At 38.2% G+C, this 18,249-nt stretch overlaps 1 protein-coding gene across 2 annotated transcripts in view; it reads right to left on the bottom strand.

Annotated features, from left to right (window-relative positions):
* Nucleotides 1-18,249, bottom strand: part of TAX1BP1 (Tax1 binding protein 1) — a 90,727-nt gene that overhangs the window by 38,281 nt on the left and 34,197 nt on the right. For both annotated transcript variants that reach the window (XR_009533337.1, XM_060107770.1), the window contains exons 6-8: nucleotides 11,143-11,291; nucleotides 10,957-11,047; nucleotides 3,037-3,222 (exon numbers count right to left, since the gene is read on the bottom strand). Coding sequence is in view for 1 of the 2 variants with exons in the window: in XM_060107770.1 (XP_059963753.1) it covers nucleotides 3,037-3,222; nucleotides 10,957-11,047; nucleotides 11,143-11,291 (426 nt within the window). In the remaining variant the exon portion in view is untranslated. The remainder of the gene's footprint in view (nucleotides 1-3,036; nucleotides 3,223-10,956; nucleotides 11,048-11,142; nucleotides 11,292-18,249) is intronic.

Below are 18,249 nucleotides of genomic sequence, written 5' to 3'. Positions count from 1 at the left end.
ATCTAAACAATGTAGTATTACACAGCCATTTCTTTAAAAATTAGGAAGATCTCTATGAACTGCTAGGGAATGATTTCCAGTCTGTATTGTTCACTGAAAAAAAAAAGCAAAGTGAAAAGGAGTATAGGTAGCATGGCACTTTTAAGAAAGAAGGGGATAGAGAAGGGTGTGTGCATGCACACACATACACCAAGCTTATTTCTGCAAAAACAAACATAAGAAGAAAAAACTGGAAACTAGTGAAAATGTTTACCTATTACCAGTAAGAAAGGAGTTTTTTAGCGAAGAGTAAATTTTTTTTGTTTCATTTTGACTGTGAATGATACAACTATTTTACATATTCAAAAAATAAAATTAAAGGAAAAGGTTAGGAGAAAACAAAATAACTGAACTGTATTACAAATTCATAACATAAATATGTTTAAAAAATTAATTCAAGTAACCTTTGAACATGGTACTCTACATCCTTAGTGAAATACTCTAAGATAAAAGAACTGGAAAAGATCTTAATTTTATTTAGTAGACATACTGTTGGAAGTGGCATTGATATAATAATTCTGAAACTACTGGCATGTATAGCTGGTTAGAAAACATGAACAGATACAACGTTTTGGAAACAAGGGTCCTCACACTGGGAGAAGAGATACATAAATATGTAATGGAGGAAGATAAGGAAGAACCCTAGGAGATACTGAATTTGAACTGGAGATATCAATATAAATTTAAGACTTAAAATGTCTGTCTATTGAAAGTGCAAAGTAGCAAAAGGATCTAGTGGCTTGGCTTCAAAATACCCTTCACTCATGAAAAAAATCGGGTTCTTTGGAGAAATGGGTAATACCAGATCTGGAGCAGAACCTAAAACTGTAATACACAGTTCTACCACAAAACAAGGAAGCATTCAAAGCATTAGGGGGACATATCAGAAAGACACAAGAGCAGGTTTGAGAAGGTTCCCCCCTAGCTAAATATAGGACAATTTGAGTAGGAACAAGAATAATGATGATGTATAACAGGGGTCCCCAACTCCCGGCCACAGACCATTAGCAGTCCACGGCCTGTTAGGCACGGGGCCACACAGCAGGAATTGAGCGCAGCAGGCCAAGCGAGCGAAGCTTCACCTGTATTTACAGCCGCTCCCCAGCACTCACATTACCACCTGAGCTCTGCCTCCTGTCAGATCAGCAGCAGCATTAGCGTCTCATAGGAGCGCGGACCCTACTGTGAACTGCGCATGTGAGGGATCTAGGTTGCGTGCTCCTTATGAGAACCTAATGCCTGATGACCTGAGGGGCAGCTGAGGCGCTGATGGTAGCTCTGGGGAGCAGCTGCAAATACAGATGATCATTAGCAGAGAGGTTTGACTGCACAGACACCACAATAAATCAACTGCTTGCAGACCCATATCAAAACCCTATCAATGAGTGGCAAGTGACAATGAAGCTGCATCTTACAGAGTAGACTGGACATAAGCAACCACTTCGGGTGTCACTGTCTCCCGTCACCCCCAGATGGGACCATCTAGTTGCAGGAAAACAAGCGCAGGACTGCCACTGATTCTGCATTATGTTGAGTTGTATAATTATTTCATTATATATTACAGTGTAATAATAATAGAAATAAAGTGCACAATAAATGTAATGTGCTTGAATCAGCCCAAACCATCCCACCCCCACCCCCGTGAGGAAAAACTGTCTTCCACGAAACTGGTCCCTGGTGCCAAAAAGGCTGGGGACCGCTGATGTATAATACACTGAACAAAAAAGAATCAGAGTCTATAGTGATATTAAAAAAAGGGGAGAGGGCAACAGGGAACCACCTCATTATAATAAAAGAATACCTACTAATAAACATAAAAGGAATGACAGAATTTTTAAAATCTCCATTTTGTAATCATTAATTCAATAACTGATGCAGGTAAGGATCATCAAGGGATAAAAAACACTGGGTCAAAGGGTATTGGGGAGGGCTTCCCTGGTGGCGCAGTGGTTGAGAGTCCGCCTGCCGATGCAGGGGATACGGGTTCGTGCCCCGGTCCGGGAGGATCCCATATGCCGCGGAGCGGCTGGGCCCGTGAGCCGTGGCCGCTGAGCCTGCGCGTCCGGAGCCTGTGCTCCACAACGGGAGAGGCCACAGCAGTGAGAGGCCTGCGTAACGCAAAAAAAAAAAAAAAAAAAAAGGGTATTGGGGAGTAGGATGTTCACATGATCTCGAAGTATTACCCCACAGATTACTCAATAATCACAAAGAGAGAAAGGCACTAATATATGGAGAGACAACCAGACATAACTTTAAACACATGATTAAACCTAATATCAGCAAGAATGGAATTGGTATTACATGACTTTTGATGTGGTTGCACCAGAATATACAAAACATCATCTACGCCTTTTCTTGCCAAAAATCTTCGACCTGAATCTAGTCATGAGGAAACAAGAGACAAATCTAGATTATGGAATATTCTCTCAGACAAGCCTGAATTCTTAAAAAATATCAATGTTATAAAAGACAAATGGTATAGGGACACTGTCCTAGATTAGAGCAGACCAAGAACACAACAATAATCATTAATGTGCGATCTCTGACTACCGGGGATCAAGCAATTTTAAAGGTTATGCAAAAAACATGTTGGACAATTTGAATGTGGACTAAAATGATATATGAACATGAATATTATATCAATATAAAATTCCTTAGATGTCATAATGGTATTACGGTTATACAGAAGAATGTACTTGTTAATAAGAGAGACATGCTAAAGTATTTAGGGTGAAATGTCATAATGCCTGCAACTGACTTTCAAATGGCTGGGGTGGGGAGGAGAAGGCATATAAATGGGGGAGATAAATAGAGTAAAATATTTAAGGATATATATGTATTCATTTTTCCATTCTTTCAACTCTTCTGTTAAGTTTGAACTTTTTCCAAAAAAAGAAGCTGGGGGAGGAAAGATTAAAAATAAAAACGACCATACTGTATACGTTTAATAGAGATAATACTTTACAATCTTCAAATACATATTGCAAAAGTACTTACCTTAGTTGAGTTTGTAAGCAAGAAAGCCCTCTGTAGATTCTCCGTTTCAGCCAAACAGAACTGCAGTCTGCTAATCTCTTCTTTGAAATGAGTAATCATGTTTTCTTTGTTCCCATCTAAATTCTTTAAAGTCTGGACCTCTGACACAAGCTTGGTATTTTCTATTTCTGTATTCTTCAAATGTACCTGAAACAGTGCTTGAAAATGTCAAGAATATTCTCTCTAACTCTATAACCTAAGTTACTCAAAGTTTAAAATATTACTATTTATCTCTAACCCAAATATGATCCAAGAGAAGGGAAGATTCACTAGACGAGAAGTCAGGAGACCCAAATTCTGCCAAATGACTAGCCAAGTACGTGGGCGCAGAACACAGCTTTTCTGAGTTTTGTTGTTGCTGCTGTTTTAGTTTTCCGAAGAGATTAATTCTAAGGTCTAACACTACCTGATCTCTAAAGTCTTTTCCTTTGATGATTTTAAGTTAGTTCTCTTTAAAATTACAAATGAATTTAGTTGTTCTTTTGGGGAAACATTACGTTACAGGCATATTCATATATAAAGGCATGACCAGATTCTGGAAAACTAAAGGAATACATTCAAGAACATCTTAAGCAATTCAATTTTTTGCTTATGAAAAAATACTATGCATTTACTTCCTGTGTGCCTAAAAATATATTTGTTGATTAATTAACCCAACTATATTGATTTTTCCAGGAACTTTGGCTGCTGTTGTTCATAGCATATACACAAATCAAATTCCATAACTGAAATTATAAAGAGTACAAGTATCTGGTTTCCACTACAAAGAGTACCTTGCTTTGGTTAAGAGCATCAAAGAGAAATGAATTAACATACTTCTTGCACTTTACTCTTTTTTTTTTTTTTTTTTTTTTTTTTTTTGCGGTATGCGGGCCTCTCACTGTTGTGGCCTCTCCCGTTGCGGAGCACAGGCTCCGGACGCGCAGGCCCAGCGGCCATGGCTCACGGGCCCAGCCGCTCCGCGGCATATGGGATCCTCCCAGACCGGGGCACGAACCCGTATCCCCTGCATCGGCAGGCGGACTCTCAACCACTGCGCCACCAGGGAGGCCCCACTTTACTCTTAATGTATGCAGTGCTGAAGACTAATTCCTGTTCACAATGATAGAATATAACTCCAGATAATCTAAAGGTATCAGCAGCCAAGACCTTTGCAGCATCACTTTAAAAACACTACCCGATTTTCATAATCATCAGCTCATGAAAGCATTTTTTACCAATCCCTCTAAATTCTGTTAGGCCAGGGATGGGTCACATGATCCAACAGGGGTTAGAGGAGAGAGGCAAAGGAAACTTTGGTTACTCATGAGAACAATTTGAAAGAGAAAGTATGTTTCTGAGATTAAGAGTATAGTAGGTCTTACCACACTCTGTAAGTGGAATCTCCTTGCCAAAAAAACAAAAATCCCTAGGGAAGTTTTACTTCCAATCTTCGGCATACATGCATATAAATGAAATACTGTTCAGGACACTGGGAGGTTGGGAGAGAGTGTATTCAAATGGAAATTTCAGAGTCACTTTGATCCCAACTGCTAATTCTTACAGAAAACAGGAGATATTAGCACACTGTAAAAGAATAAACCCCCAAGACACTCGTTCTTTCCCTTCCTCCCTCCCAAGTCTTATGCAAAGGACTCGTCATTCAGATGTACAACAGAGACACACAAAATCTTTGCAGAAAGAAAAAAGGAATATAAAGAATAAATAATTTAGAGCAGTAAAAGAAAAATAAATTCTGGATTTACCCTAAAATGTACTTGTCAACCCTCTACAAAACATTGGAAGTACTGTTTCTCAGGATAGAAGAGAGAAAGGAAAGGCAGGATGGAAAGGTGACAGATTCAGGGAAAAGTTTTCCTCTTTCCAAAATAAGTCATTCTAATTATCATTACACCTCTCAAGCATCAAACCAGGTAAGTAAAGTAAGTAAACGAGGTCCTGGTTTACTTAGGACCTTCCTAAACCCTTCCCAATACTAACTAGTATACCTTCAGAATTCATTTTATTTAATTTATTATTGAAGTAAAATGACTGAAAACATAGACATGCTATTTACCTAATTATCTCCCACTGTTCTAACAGAGAAACAATATGGAAAGTACTTACTTATCCACAGAGAAATAATGCCCAGGTCTTTGCCTGGCACAAAACTGAAACATTATCACTGAAATTCATAGTAACATTAAATAAAAAATTATTACAGATGCAAAATCTTCATTTAGTTAAAAAATCCTTTATAACTTTAAAAAACTGCATTTGAAAGTAGTTTGCAAAAAAAAACAAACAAACAAAAAGACAAAGACACTGTATCCAACTGTATCAATTCCTTCTCTAGATATCTGTATTACTTCCTTTTTTCACAAAATCTTGTTCAAAATCCAAACATTATATCTGGGCACTTTTCCTTAGAGTCAAATCATAAAATCATCCACCATTTTCCTTCCTATTCTGGGACACACACACACACACACACACACACACACACACTCTCTCTCTCTCTCTCTCTCTCTCTCTCTCTCTCTCTCACACTCACTCACTCACTCACGCTCAGGGGATGGTTGTTCCAAGAAACAGAATGGGTATAACCCATGACATGCAAAATGTTCCTATCTATGCTCTGCAATGAGGTGCACAGTGGACTCAAATTTTTTATTTTAAAGGCAATAAATTTTAAAGACTAAAAAAAATTAACCACCCCCAAAAATAAGAAGGAAATTACTGTAGCTTTGTGGTATAGTTTGAAATAAGGGAGCATGACACCTCCAGCTTTGTTCTTCTCAGGATTGTTTTGGCTATTCAGGGTCTGTTGTGTTTCCATACAGATTTTAGAATTTTTTGTTCTAGTTCCGTGAAAAACACCGTAGATATTTTAATAGGGATGCACTGAATCTGTAGATTGCCTTGGGTAGTATGGTCATTTTAACAATGTATATTCTTCCAGTCCATAAGCTCAGCATATCTTTCCATTTGTTTGTGTCATCTTCAATTTCTTTCATCAATGTCTCATAGTTTTCCGAGTACAGAGCTTTTAACTCGGTAGATTTTTTCCTATTTTATTCTTTTTGATTGTAAATGGGATTGTTTTCTTAATTTCTCTTTCCGAGAGTTTGTTGTTAGTATATAGAAATGCAACATATTTCCGTATATTAATTTTGTACCTTGCAACTTAACCAAACTCATTGAGGAATAGTAGTTTTTTGGTGGCATCTTTAGGATTTTCTGTATATAGTATCATGTCATCTGCAAACAGTGACAGTTTTACTACTTCCTTTCCAATTTGGATTCCTTTTCTTTCTTTTTCTTGTCTGACTGCTGTGGCTAGGACTTCCAATACTATGTGGAATAAACGTAGTCAGAGTGGGCATCATTGTCTTGTTCCTGATCTTAAAGGAAGTGCTTTCAAGCATTTCACCACTGAGTACGTTACGATGTTAGCTGTGGGCTTGTCATATGTGGCTTTTATTATGTTGAGGTATGTTCTCTCTGTACCCACTTCAGGTTTTACCACAAATGAATGCTGAATTTTGTCAAAAGCTTTTTCTGCATCTACTGAGATGATCATATGATCTTTATCCTTCAATTTTTTAATGCAGTATAACACATTAACTATACTTTGTATACTACAAAGCTACAGTAATCAAAACAATATGGTACTGCACAAAAACACAGACAACTAGGACTTACCTGGTGGTCCAGTAGTTAAGACTCCAGCTTCCACTGCAGGGAGCATGGGTTCAATCCCTGGTCAGGGAAATAAGATCCCGCATGCCTCAAGGCACACCGCACCCCCCCCCAAAAAAAAACTTGGGATTTCCCTGGTGGCGCAGTGGTTAATAATCTGCCTGCCAATGCAGGGGACACGGGTTCGATCCCTGGTCCGGGAAGATCCCACATGCCGCAGAGCAACTGAGCCCGTGCACCACAACTACTGAGCCTGTGCACCACAAATACTGAGCCTGTGGTCTAGAGCCCACGTGCCACAACTACTGAAGCCCACCTAGAGCCTGTACTCCACAACAAGAGAAGCCACTGCAATGAGAAGCCCGCACACCGCAACGAAGAGTAGCCCTCCCTTTCTGCAACTAGAGAAAGCCCGCGCACAGCAACGAAGACCCATGCAGCCAAAAATTAAAAAAAAAAAAAAAAAAAAAAAGACAGACACATAGATCAGTGGAACAGAACAGAAAGCCCAGAAATGAACCCACACTTATATAAGCAATTTATCTATGACAAAGGAGGCAAGAATATTACAACAGGGAAAAGACAACCTCTTCAATAAATGGTATTGGGAAAACTGGACAGCTACGTGCAAGATCATCAAACTGAACTACTTTCTTACACCATATATAAACTCAAAATGGATTAAAGACTTAAATGTAAAACCTGAAACCATAAAACTTCTAGAAGAAAACATAGGCATGCTTTTTGACATCAGTCTTAGCATATTTTTTTGGATGTGTCTCCTCAGGCAAGGGAATCAAAAGCAAAAATAAAACAAATGGGACTACATCAATCTAAAAAGCTTTTACCCAGCAAAGGAAACTGTCAACAAAATGAAAAGATCACCTACTGAATGGGAGAAGATATTTGCAAGTGATATATCCAACCAACATGGAGTTAATATCTAAAATATACAAAGAACTCATACGACTCAACATCAAAAACACAAGCCCAATTAAAAAATGGGCAGAGAACCTGAATAGACATTTCTCCAAAGAAGACATACAGATCATCAACAGGCAAATGAAAAGGTGTTCAACATCACTAATCATCAGGAAAATAGAAATCAAATACCACCTCAATGAGATATCACCTCACACCTCTCAGAATGGCTACTATCAAAAAGACAACAAATAACAAGTGTTGGCAAGAATGTGGAGAAAACGGAACCCCCCTGCACTGTTAGTGGGAATGTAAATTGGTGCAGTCACTATGGAAAACAGTATGGAGGTTCCTCAAAAATTTAAAAATAGGGACTTCCCGGGCTTCCCTGGTGGCGCAGTGGTTGAGAGTCCGCCTGCCTATGCAGGGGACACGGGTTCATGCCCCGGTCCGGGAAGATCCCACATGCCGCGGAGCGGCTGGGCCCGTGAGCCATGGCCACTGAGCCTGCACGTCCTCCGCAACGGGAGAGGCCACAACAGTGAGAGGCCTGCATAACGCAAACACACAAACAAACAAACAAAACAAAACAAAAAAATAGGGACTTCCCTGGTGGTCCAGTAGTTAAGACTCTGTGCTCCCAGTGCAGGGGGCACAGGGTCGATCCCTGGTTGGGGAACTAAGATGCCGCACAGTGCGACCTTAAAAAAAAAAAAAAAGTTAAAAATAGAACCATATGATCCAGCAATTCCACTCCTGGGTATTTCTCTGAAGAAAACAAAACACTAATTTGAGAAGCTATAAGCACCCCTATGTTGCAGCATTACCTACAATAGCCAAGATATGGAAGCAACCTAAGTGCCCATCAATTTTTTTTTTAATTAGAGTATAGTTGCTTTACAATATTGTGTTAGTTTATATTGTACAGCAAAGTGAATCAGCTATATGTATACATTTATCCCCTCTTTTTTGGATTTCCTTCTCATTTAGGTCACCGTAGAGCACTGAGTTCCCTGTGCTATACAGTAGGTTTCTCATTAGTTATCTATTTTATACATAGTGTCAATAGTGTATATATGTCAATCCCAATCTCCCAATTCATCCCACCTCGTGCCCATCAACAGATGAATGGATAAAGAGGACGTGGTGTGTACATACACACACATAAATAAATAAACACAAACACACACACACACAGGACTATTATTACTCAGCCATAAAAAAGAAAAACCTTGCCATCTGCAACAACATGGACAGACCTAGATGGTATTATGCTAAGTGAAATAAGTCAAAGATAAATATATTATTTCACTTACATGTGGAATCTAAAAAACAAAACAAATGAACAAACATAACAATGAAAGAGTCATAGATGAAGAAAACAAACAAGTGGTTGCTGGATTGCGGGGGGAGGATGAGAGAAACAGGTGAGGAAGATTAAGAGGTACAAATTTCCAGTTACAAAATAAAATCAGTCACAGGTATGAAGTGTACAGCATGGGGAATATAGTCAATAATTAAGTAATACCTTTGTATAGTGACAGGTGGTAACTAGACTTATTGTGGTGATCATTTTGAAATGTACAGAAATATCAAATCACTATGCCGTGCACCAGAAACTAAATTCAGTTGTTTGTAGGTCAATTAAGCTTCACAAACAAACTCTTGAAAAAAGAGATCAGATTTGTGGTTACCTGAGGCAGAGGGTGGGGAGAAGGGGGGAATTATGAAAGTAATCAAAAGGTACAAACTTCCAGTTATAAGTAAGTACTAGGGATGTAATGTACCACATGATAACTAAAATTAACACTGCTGTATGTTATATATTGATATGAAAGTTATTAAGTGAGTAAATCCTTAGAGTTCTCATTACGAGGAAAAAAATCTTTTATATCTATATGAGATGGTTAATGTTCACTAAACTTATTGTGGTAATCATTCCATGATGTATACAAGTCAAATCATTATGCTGTACACTATAAACTTATACAGTGCTATATGTCAATTATATCTCAATAAAAATGGAAGAAAAAAGAGGCAATCCTCAGAACAGATTTGGAATTTCATACTTGGGTACCCAATGTTGGTATCTAGCTTATCAGTGTAAATAAATAAATGAATAGTTGTTTTTTAAAGAGAAGGAGGAAAGAACGCACTGGTAATACAATAAATCATATTTTAGTTTCTTAGTACAAATTGAGACTCTCAAATACTGAATATATGCAGAGTTTTATGTTTTATCTTTAATATATACCATAATATCAATATATAAATGAGTACTGTCCTTTTCTAATCTAATAAAGAGATTGAATCTATCCAAATAATACTGACTAAGCTCAGACTCTTCTTGAAATTCCTCATCTGGAACTTCCTTCAGGAACTGCTTATGAGCCACATAAAATAAGTAAGTCCCAATACGCATCCACAACATTATTGACAACTAAAACTCACTACCCTACTTCAGAGTCACTTAAAAAGGAAAAGAGGAAAAACTTCAAAAGGTGAAGATTTGTCAACAGGATCTTTTTAAAATGACAGTCTCTGAAGATTATTCCAAAAGGCAAACTCCAAAACAAGATCATCACTGAAGTAAATTAATGCTCTCCTTAAGGTTTATATATTCTTAAAAGAGGAAAATAATTAGTTGCACAAATTCTGATAAACAGGTATCTTGTTACCATTACAACTCTTTGACTTATTATACATTACCTGCTAAGTATCTAAAACACCAGCAATTTAATTCCCTGAAAACTAACTTTTAGGGACTATACACAATGAGGCAGCTTTAAAATATACTCCCAAAACCTTTGATTCTCCTCTCTTAAAGAAGTGGAGCCTAATTCCCTTCTCCTGAGTATCAGCTGGAGTGACTTGCTTCTAATTAATAAGATAAAGAAGAAGCATCAGTGTACAACTTGGAGACCAGGTCATAAAATGCACTGACTTCCTCCTTGCTCTCTCTTGTATAGCTCACTCTGAGGGAAGCTGGCTGCCATATTGTGAGAACGTTCAAGCAGCCACTGAAGAGGCAACATTCCAAGAAACTGAAGGGCCTGCTGCCAAAAGTCATGTGAGTGAGCCACTTTGACAGCAGATTCTCCAGTTCTAATTGAGCCTTTAGCTGACTGCAGCCCTTGCCAACATCCTGACTGCAACTACACAAGAGACCCTGAGCAAGAACCACTCAGCTAAGCTACTCCGAAATTGCTGACCACTAAGTTTTGGGGTAACATGTTACACAGCAAAAGATAACTAATAAAATTGTAAAGAATAAATTACCTTATAAAGTTCCTTCTCATCCTTTTCTGTCTTCAATTGACATTCAAGCTGTTCTCTTTCATATTGTGCCTTTCTGAGTTTGTCCTTTAAACTGAGTTAAAGTCAAATAAAGTTAACACAGACAAAAACAACTTTCTTAAAACAGTTTTAAAACATGAAGATACTTTTTTAAAGCATCGGGAATACCTGTCTATTTCAGTTTCTTTTTCAATCGCTTTATGTGTGACTGACACAATATCTTCCTCAAGCTGGAGGGCTTTGGATGTAGCATCACTGTAACTCTTCTTAAATTCTTCATTTTCCATTTTTAAACTTTGTGAGACTTCAAAAAGAACCTTAGAAACAATAACAAAATATTTTGAGAAACACAGAAACATAATTAGAAATACAAATTTGTATATCTCTAAGAAATCTATTTATGCTTAAAAGTTTAATCCCACATTTGTCCCCTCCAAAGTTTTTAAGACTAAAAACTAAACCTGAAATGGTAACACACATTAAACTGTTCAGGGCTTCCCTGGTGGCGCAGTGGTTGAGAGTCCGCCTGCTGATGCAGGGGACACAGGTTCGTGCCCCGGTCCGGGAAGATCCCACGTGCCGCGGAGCGGCTGGGCCCGTGAGCCATGGCCAGAGCCTGTGCTCCGCAACGGGAGAGGCCACAACAGTGAGAGGCCCGCGTACCAAGGGAAAAAAAAAAAAAACTTTTCAAATACTAAATTAAACAATTATTAACTTTTTCCCTGGACTTTTCACATACTGTTTGCTGATTTCACTAACTTCTCCACCAGAGGGCAGACAACTGAAGTGAGGAAAAAATTTAAAAATTAGTCACTTTGCTTTTTACATCTCGCTTTCCAATGTTACCCCAATGACAAAACAAGTTTCATGATACTAAACAAAGTTAACACCAACTTCTTCGAGCATAAATCACTAAGTGCCACTGATAATTATACCAAAACACTAAATTAAGATATATGCCTAAAGCCATGTTCCTAAAGCTCCTGTCACTGTGATTCAAGAGGCTGGAACAAATATTGAAAGACACTGAAATGAATATAAAAGAGGTAGTAAATGTGATGAATTTCATTTTAAACAGATAATTTAAAAATTTTTATCACATCAATTAAGACAATTAAGTAACTTATGAGAATTTGATCAAGCCTCTCCCTAAGCCTGTTTTATAATTTGTAAAATGGAGATAATAAGGCCTTTTCTGCCTCATTTATAAAATTATGAGAACCAAATATAACAGTGCATTTGGAGGTTTCCACATAGTTATGGGAAACTATACATCAAAAGAACTGATAAATTAAGACAAATTGTGTTTGTTAAAAAAATAATTTTAAGATTTCCTACTAATGAAAGTACCACCCGGGACTTCCCTGGCGGTCCAGTGGTTAAGACTATGCGCTTCCGCCTTCCCTTGTGGCGCAGTGGTTAAGAATCCCCCTACCAATGCAGAGGACACGGGTTCGAGCCCTGGTCTGGGAAGATCCCACATGCCATGGAGCAACTAAGCCCGTTCGCCTCAACTACTGAGCCTGCGCTCTAGAGCCGGTACTCCTCAAGAAGAGAAGCCACCACAATGAGAAGTCCGCACACTGCGAGAGTAGCCCCCGCTCACTGCAACTAGAGAAAGCCAGCACGCAGCAACGAAGACCCAACATGGCCATAAATAAATAAATAAGTAAATAAATAAACAAATTAATTAATTTAAAAAGACTTCGCGCTTCCACTGCAGGGGGCATGGGTTCGATCCCTGGTCAGGGAACTAGGATTCTGCATGCCCTGTGGCGCAGCCAAAAAAAAAAAAAAAAGTACCACCCATCAACCCCGCAACGAAAACTAAAGAAAATCACCATTCTGCCAATTTAAATGTATCAAATGTTACAAAGTATTTATAAGCCACTTTGATTTTCATAAAGTAACAGCCAAATTTTTTACTTATAGGTAGAATATCACTTTAAATATCTTGCTAGAATATGAAAATTACTAAACTGCATCTAAGAACAACATAATTCATTAAGAAGCTTATCACAATAGAGGTCAGATACACTCTATTGGTTTTATTTTTGCTCAAAACAACTGTTTGCCTTACTGAATTTGTAACATAAACCAAAGACTGTTATGCAAAACTAAATGCTTTTCTGATTTCAATTCTACACAACACCAGAGAAAGCAGGTGATATTTACTCCCTCTGCCATAATTGTTGTCACTATCCAATGATCCTTTAATATTTGACACATTTTCAGTATTTGTCTTGCTGATTTATAAGGACAGTCAGAGAGGTTTCTAAATAGTTTTTTACTTTTTTTTTTTAATTTTTATTTTTACTAAATGCTCTCTTGGTCCTGTGAATAGGCTACAGATTTAATCCAGGTATTTCTTCCTAGGAAAAAGATTAGATTGCCCAGAGGCAAAAACTAGTTTCTGATTCTGCAATTAATGAAGTTCTATAGTGGGTAAATAGCATTCTAAAGAAAATGTATAGGAGAATAACTAGAAAAGATCCATAAGCAACTAAACACAAAACATAAACTGCTTTATCTATGAGTCAGTTAACTCTATAGTGAGTCATAAATTAATTCTAACTATACTTGAGAGTCTCGGAATCTTTTCTTGGTACCTATAAAAGCAGCCAATAGCTTCTCAGCATCCAAGCCCACTGCAAAAGGCATGAAAATACTAAAGTGGGGATTATTCTTCAGGCCTGTAGCACTCATGTCTGAGTGAAGGATAAGCATCTTCAATGTGTCTAAGTTTTCCTTAGCATGAAAATGACATCAAAGCCCTTAGTGTACATACAAATACTAAGAACCATGTTTTCTTTAAAAAAAAAAATAATAACATTTTTAAAACAGTAAAATCTACAACACAGTCTTTGAAAAACACTTGACATTTGGAATAAATATTCATTTGGTCAGTATTTGCAAGCTATGTCAAAAGGGCACCATAATTCGAATATTAAAACAGAGAAAAACTTAGAGATGAGTAAGTCAGCTACACTGTGCACCAAGATAAGAACAGTAACAAAAGTGGTGGTAAAAGGAGATTAAGAGATTTGGGCATTTCAGATTCATGCAGCAGACTTCACCCTCTCCTCCTAAATTGAAGGATCACGTCACCATGACCCACTATTACCAATTCCCCCAAGTCATAACCCTCAAATATGAACCACCAGATAAAAAGACTGTGAATCATCTATGTGGCTAAACATGCACTAAAAATATCTTAACAACACATTTATTCCTATGTTAAATAGACAAAATTAACTCTGACTACAAATGAACACATGTAAAGAAACCAGATACAATATCACTGACAATTATCTAGAAAAAAGTATGATGATATTCTGGATTCAAACATATACAGCAATAAAATTTAGTAAATTAGTACCTGAATACTCTAAATGGCAAATCATTGGCAAAAGGATTATGTCATTTATGGAAATTGCTAATAGATTTTAAAATAAATCTTACTCATTTGAGGTAATCTGGCTTTCCTCAAACACTGTGCTTCTTGAAATCAACTATAATACCAAGCTATGTAGATAGTTATAGAGAATATAAATGTATCTTCTCTGGTTCCTAGAAATACACCAAACAAAAATATAACTGACAACAATGTACTATAATAAACTATCTTCATGGCATTAAAATAATGTGTTAAAAGGCAAAATAAATAAATAAGAATAATAACTAGGGAATTAACTCTTTCATTAACATTGCTCTCATAAAAACAACCTGTTTAAGTTTCAGTTAGTTTTTTTAAAAATATTTATTTATTTATTTGGTTGCGTCGGGTCTTAGTTGCAGCAGGTGGGCTCCTTAGTTGCAGCTCGCCAGCTCCTTAGTTGTGGCATGCAAACTCTTACTTGCAGCATGCATGTGGGACCTAGTTCCCAGAACAGGGATCGAACCCAGGCCCCCTGCATTGGGAGTGCCAAGTCTAAACCACTGCGCCACCTGAGAAGTCCCTCAGTTACAGTTTTTGTTTGATTTTTATTTGTAAACTTTTTATTTGTAAACTAATCTGATAGAAACCATAACTTACTTCAGCATATTTCAATTTGCAGTACTTTAGATCTCTGAATTTAAACAACAAATATTCATATAACCTCTTAGGTAATAAACTTCAAATTTATCTTAAGAAAACCTTATACTTTTATTCAAACAACAGCAAAAAATTGCACTAAGAACATTTCCATGAAGGGACTTTGCTTGTGGTCCAGTGGGTAAAACTCCGCGTTCCCAATGCAGGGAGCCTGGGTTCGATCCCTGGTTGGGAAACTAGATCCCGCATGCATGCTTCAACTAAGAGCCTGCATGCTTCAACTAAGAGCCCGCATGCCACAACTAAGACCAGGCTCAGTCAAAATAAATAAAATTTTAAAAAAGAAAAAAAAAAGACAATTTCCATGGAGAATATTGTCCATATTCCAGGACAGCAAAGTTTAAATACAATAAAATGTAATAAGAGCCACTTCTACTATCAAAAGTCTGCTATGAGCAAATACATTTAAATTCTACCTTTGTGAAACCATAAACAAAATGAAAAGACTGGACTTCCCTGGTGGTCCAGTGGTTAAGAATCCACCTTCCAATTCAGAGGATGCGGGTTTGATCCCTGGTCAGGGAACTAAAATCCCACACGCCATGGGGCCACTAAGCCCGCACACCATAACCAGAGACTAGAGAAGCCTGCACACCATAACTAGAGACTAGAGAAGCCTGCGCGCCACAACTAGAGAAGCCCACACACCGCAATGAAGACCCAGAACACACACACACACACATACAAAAACACGAAAAGACAACCCATAGAATGGGAAAAAATATTTGCAAACGATGCAACCAACAAGGGATTAATCTCCAAAATATACAAACAGCTCATGCAGCTCAGTATCAAAAAAAACAACCAAATCAAAAACTGGGCAGGGAATTTCCTGGTGGTCCAGTGGTTAAGACTCCATGCTTTCACTGCCAAGGGCCCAGGTTCGATCACTGTTCAGGGAACTAAGATCCTACAAGCCAAGCTGCAAAGCCAAAAAAAAGGCAGAAGATCTAAATAGACATTTCTCCAAAGAAGACATACAGATGGCCAAAAAGCACATGAACAGATGCTCAACGTCACTAATTATTAGAGAAATGCAAATCAAAACTACAGTGAGGTATCACCTCACATCAGTCAGAATGGCCATCATCAAAAAGTCTACAAATAATAAGTGCTGGAGAGGGTGTGGAGAAAAGGGAACCCTCCTACACAGCTGGTGGGAATGTAAACTCGTACAGCCACTATGGAGAACAGTATGGGGGTTCCTTAAAAAACTAAAAATAGAACTACCATATGATCCAGCAATCCCATTCCGGGGCATATATCCAGAGAAAAACAATAATTCGAAAAGATACATGCACCCCAATGTTCAATGCAGCATTATTTACAATAGCCAAGACATGGAAGCAACCTAAATGTCCACTAATGGAGGAATGGATAAAGAAGATGTGGTATATATATATACACACACATACATACATAATGGAATATTACTCAGCCATAAAAAAGAATGAAATAATGCCATTTGCAGCAACATAGACAGACTTAGAGATTATCATACTAAATGAAGTCAGAAAAATATTATATAATATCACTTTTATGTGGAATCTAAAAAAATGATACAAATGAACTTATTTACAAAACAGAAACAGACTCACAGACGTCAGAAACAAACTTATGGGGACATCCCTGGTGGCGCAGTGGTTAAGAATCCGCCTGCCAATACAGGGGACACGGGTTCGAGCCCTGGTCCGGGAAGATCCCACGTGCCGTGGAGCAACTAAACCTGTGCACCACAGCTACTGAGCCTGTGCTCTAGAGCCTGCGAGCCACAACTACTGAGCCCGCGTGCCACAACTACTGAAGCCCGTGCGCCTAGCGTCTGTGCTCCACAAGAGAGGCCACCGCAAGGAGAAGCCCACGCACCGCAACAAAGAGTAGCCCCTGCTGGCCGCAACTAGAAAAAGCCCGCGTGCAGCAACAAAGACCCAACAGAGTAATAAAAAAAAATAAATCAATAAAATTAAAAAAACAAAAAACTTATGGTTACCAAAGAGGAAATGTTGGGAGGAAGGATAAATTAGGAGTTTGGGATTAACATATACACACTACTATATATAAAATAGATAATCAACAAGGACCTACTGAAGAGCACAGGGAACTCTACTCAATATTCTGTAATAACCTATATGGGATAAGAATCTGAAAAAGAATGTGTATATATATATATATATATATATATATATATATATATATATATATATATATGTAAAACTGAATCACTTTTCTGTACACCTGAAACAAAACAACACTGTAAATCAACTATACTCCAGAAAGGGGGAGGCGGGTGCGGACCGAGAGGCGGGGTATGTCACAGGGCCGGCCCCGTAGGCCCCTTTCCCGGGGGGGCCGTGCGGGGCCGGAGCGGCGGTGGCACACGTGTGCCACCGGACGCGTCCGCATCCGAGTCCTCTGCCACCCTCGGCGTGGGGGGTGGGCCGGGGTTCCAGGGCGCTCACGGCCCTTGCACTCTTCAAAAAGAAAAAACAGAAAAAGAAAAAAAAACTATACTCCAGTATAAAATAAAAATTAAATATAAATAAATAAATGGTTAAAAAAAATTCTAGCTTTACAAGAAAATTCCAGATCCAAAGGATTAAATTTTTTTGGTTGGAGTAGAAAAAGGAGAGGGAAGAAAGGCTACAAATATATCTATAAATGTCTAAGTTATTTCCTGAACGTGTATACATTCCACAGACATTTTTTTTTTTTTTTTTTGCGGTACGCGGGCCTCTCATTGCTGTGGCCTCTCCCGTTGCAGAGCACAGGCTCCGGACGCGCAGGCTCAGTGGCCATGGCTCACAGGCCCAGCCGCTCTGCAGCATGTGGGATCCTCCCGGACCGGGGCACGAACCCGTGTCCCCTGCATCAGCAGGCGGACTCTCAACCACTGCGCCACCAGGGAAGCCCAGACAAGTAATTTTTAATGTTGGGTTTCATATACGTTCTTAAATAAGAAGAAAAAATTTAGGATGGTAATATTTTACTTATATTAAGTTGCTTTTTAAATTAAAATTGAATGATTTACGTTACACCAGATCAATGGAACAGAAAAGAGACCCAGCAATAAACCCGTGCATGTGTGTTCAATCAATCTATCAATACAACAAAGGAACAAAGAATATACAATAGGAAAAGGGTACTCTCTTCAACAAATTGTCCTGGGAAAGCTGGACAGT

This window comes from Mesoplodon densirostris, chromosome 9 (assembly GCF_025265405.1).
Source record: "Mesoplodon densirostris isolate mMesDen1 chromosome 9, mMesDen1 primary haplotype, whole genome shotgun sequence".
NCBI lineage: Eukaryota > Metazoa > Chordata > Mammalia > Artiodactyla > Ziphiidae > Mesoplodon > Mesoplodon densirostris.
Note: the sequence above shows the minus strand (reverse complement) of the source record. Positions and strands in the feature narration are given on the sequence as shown.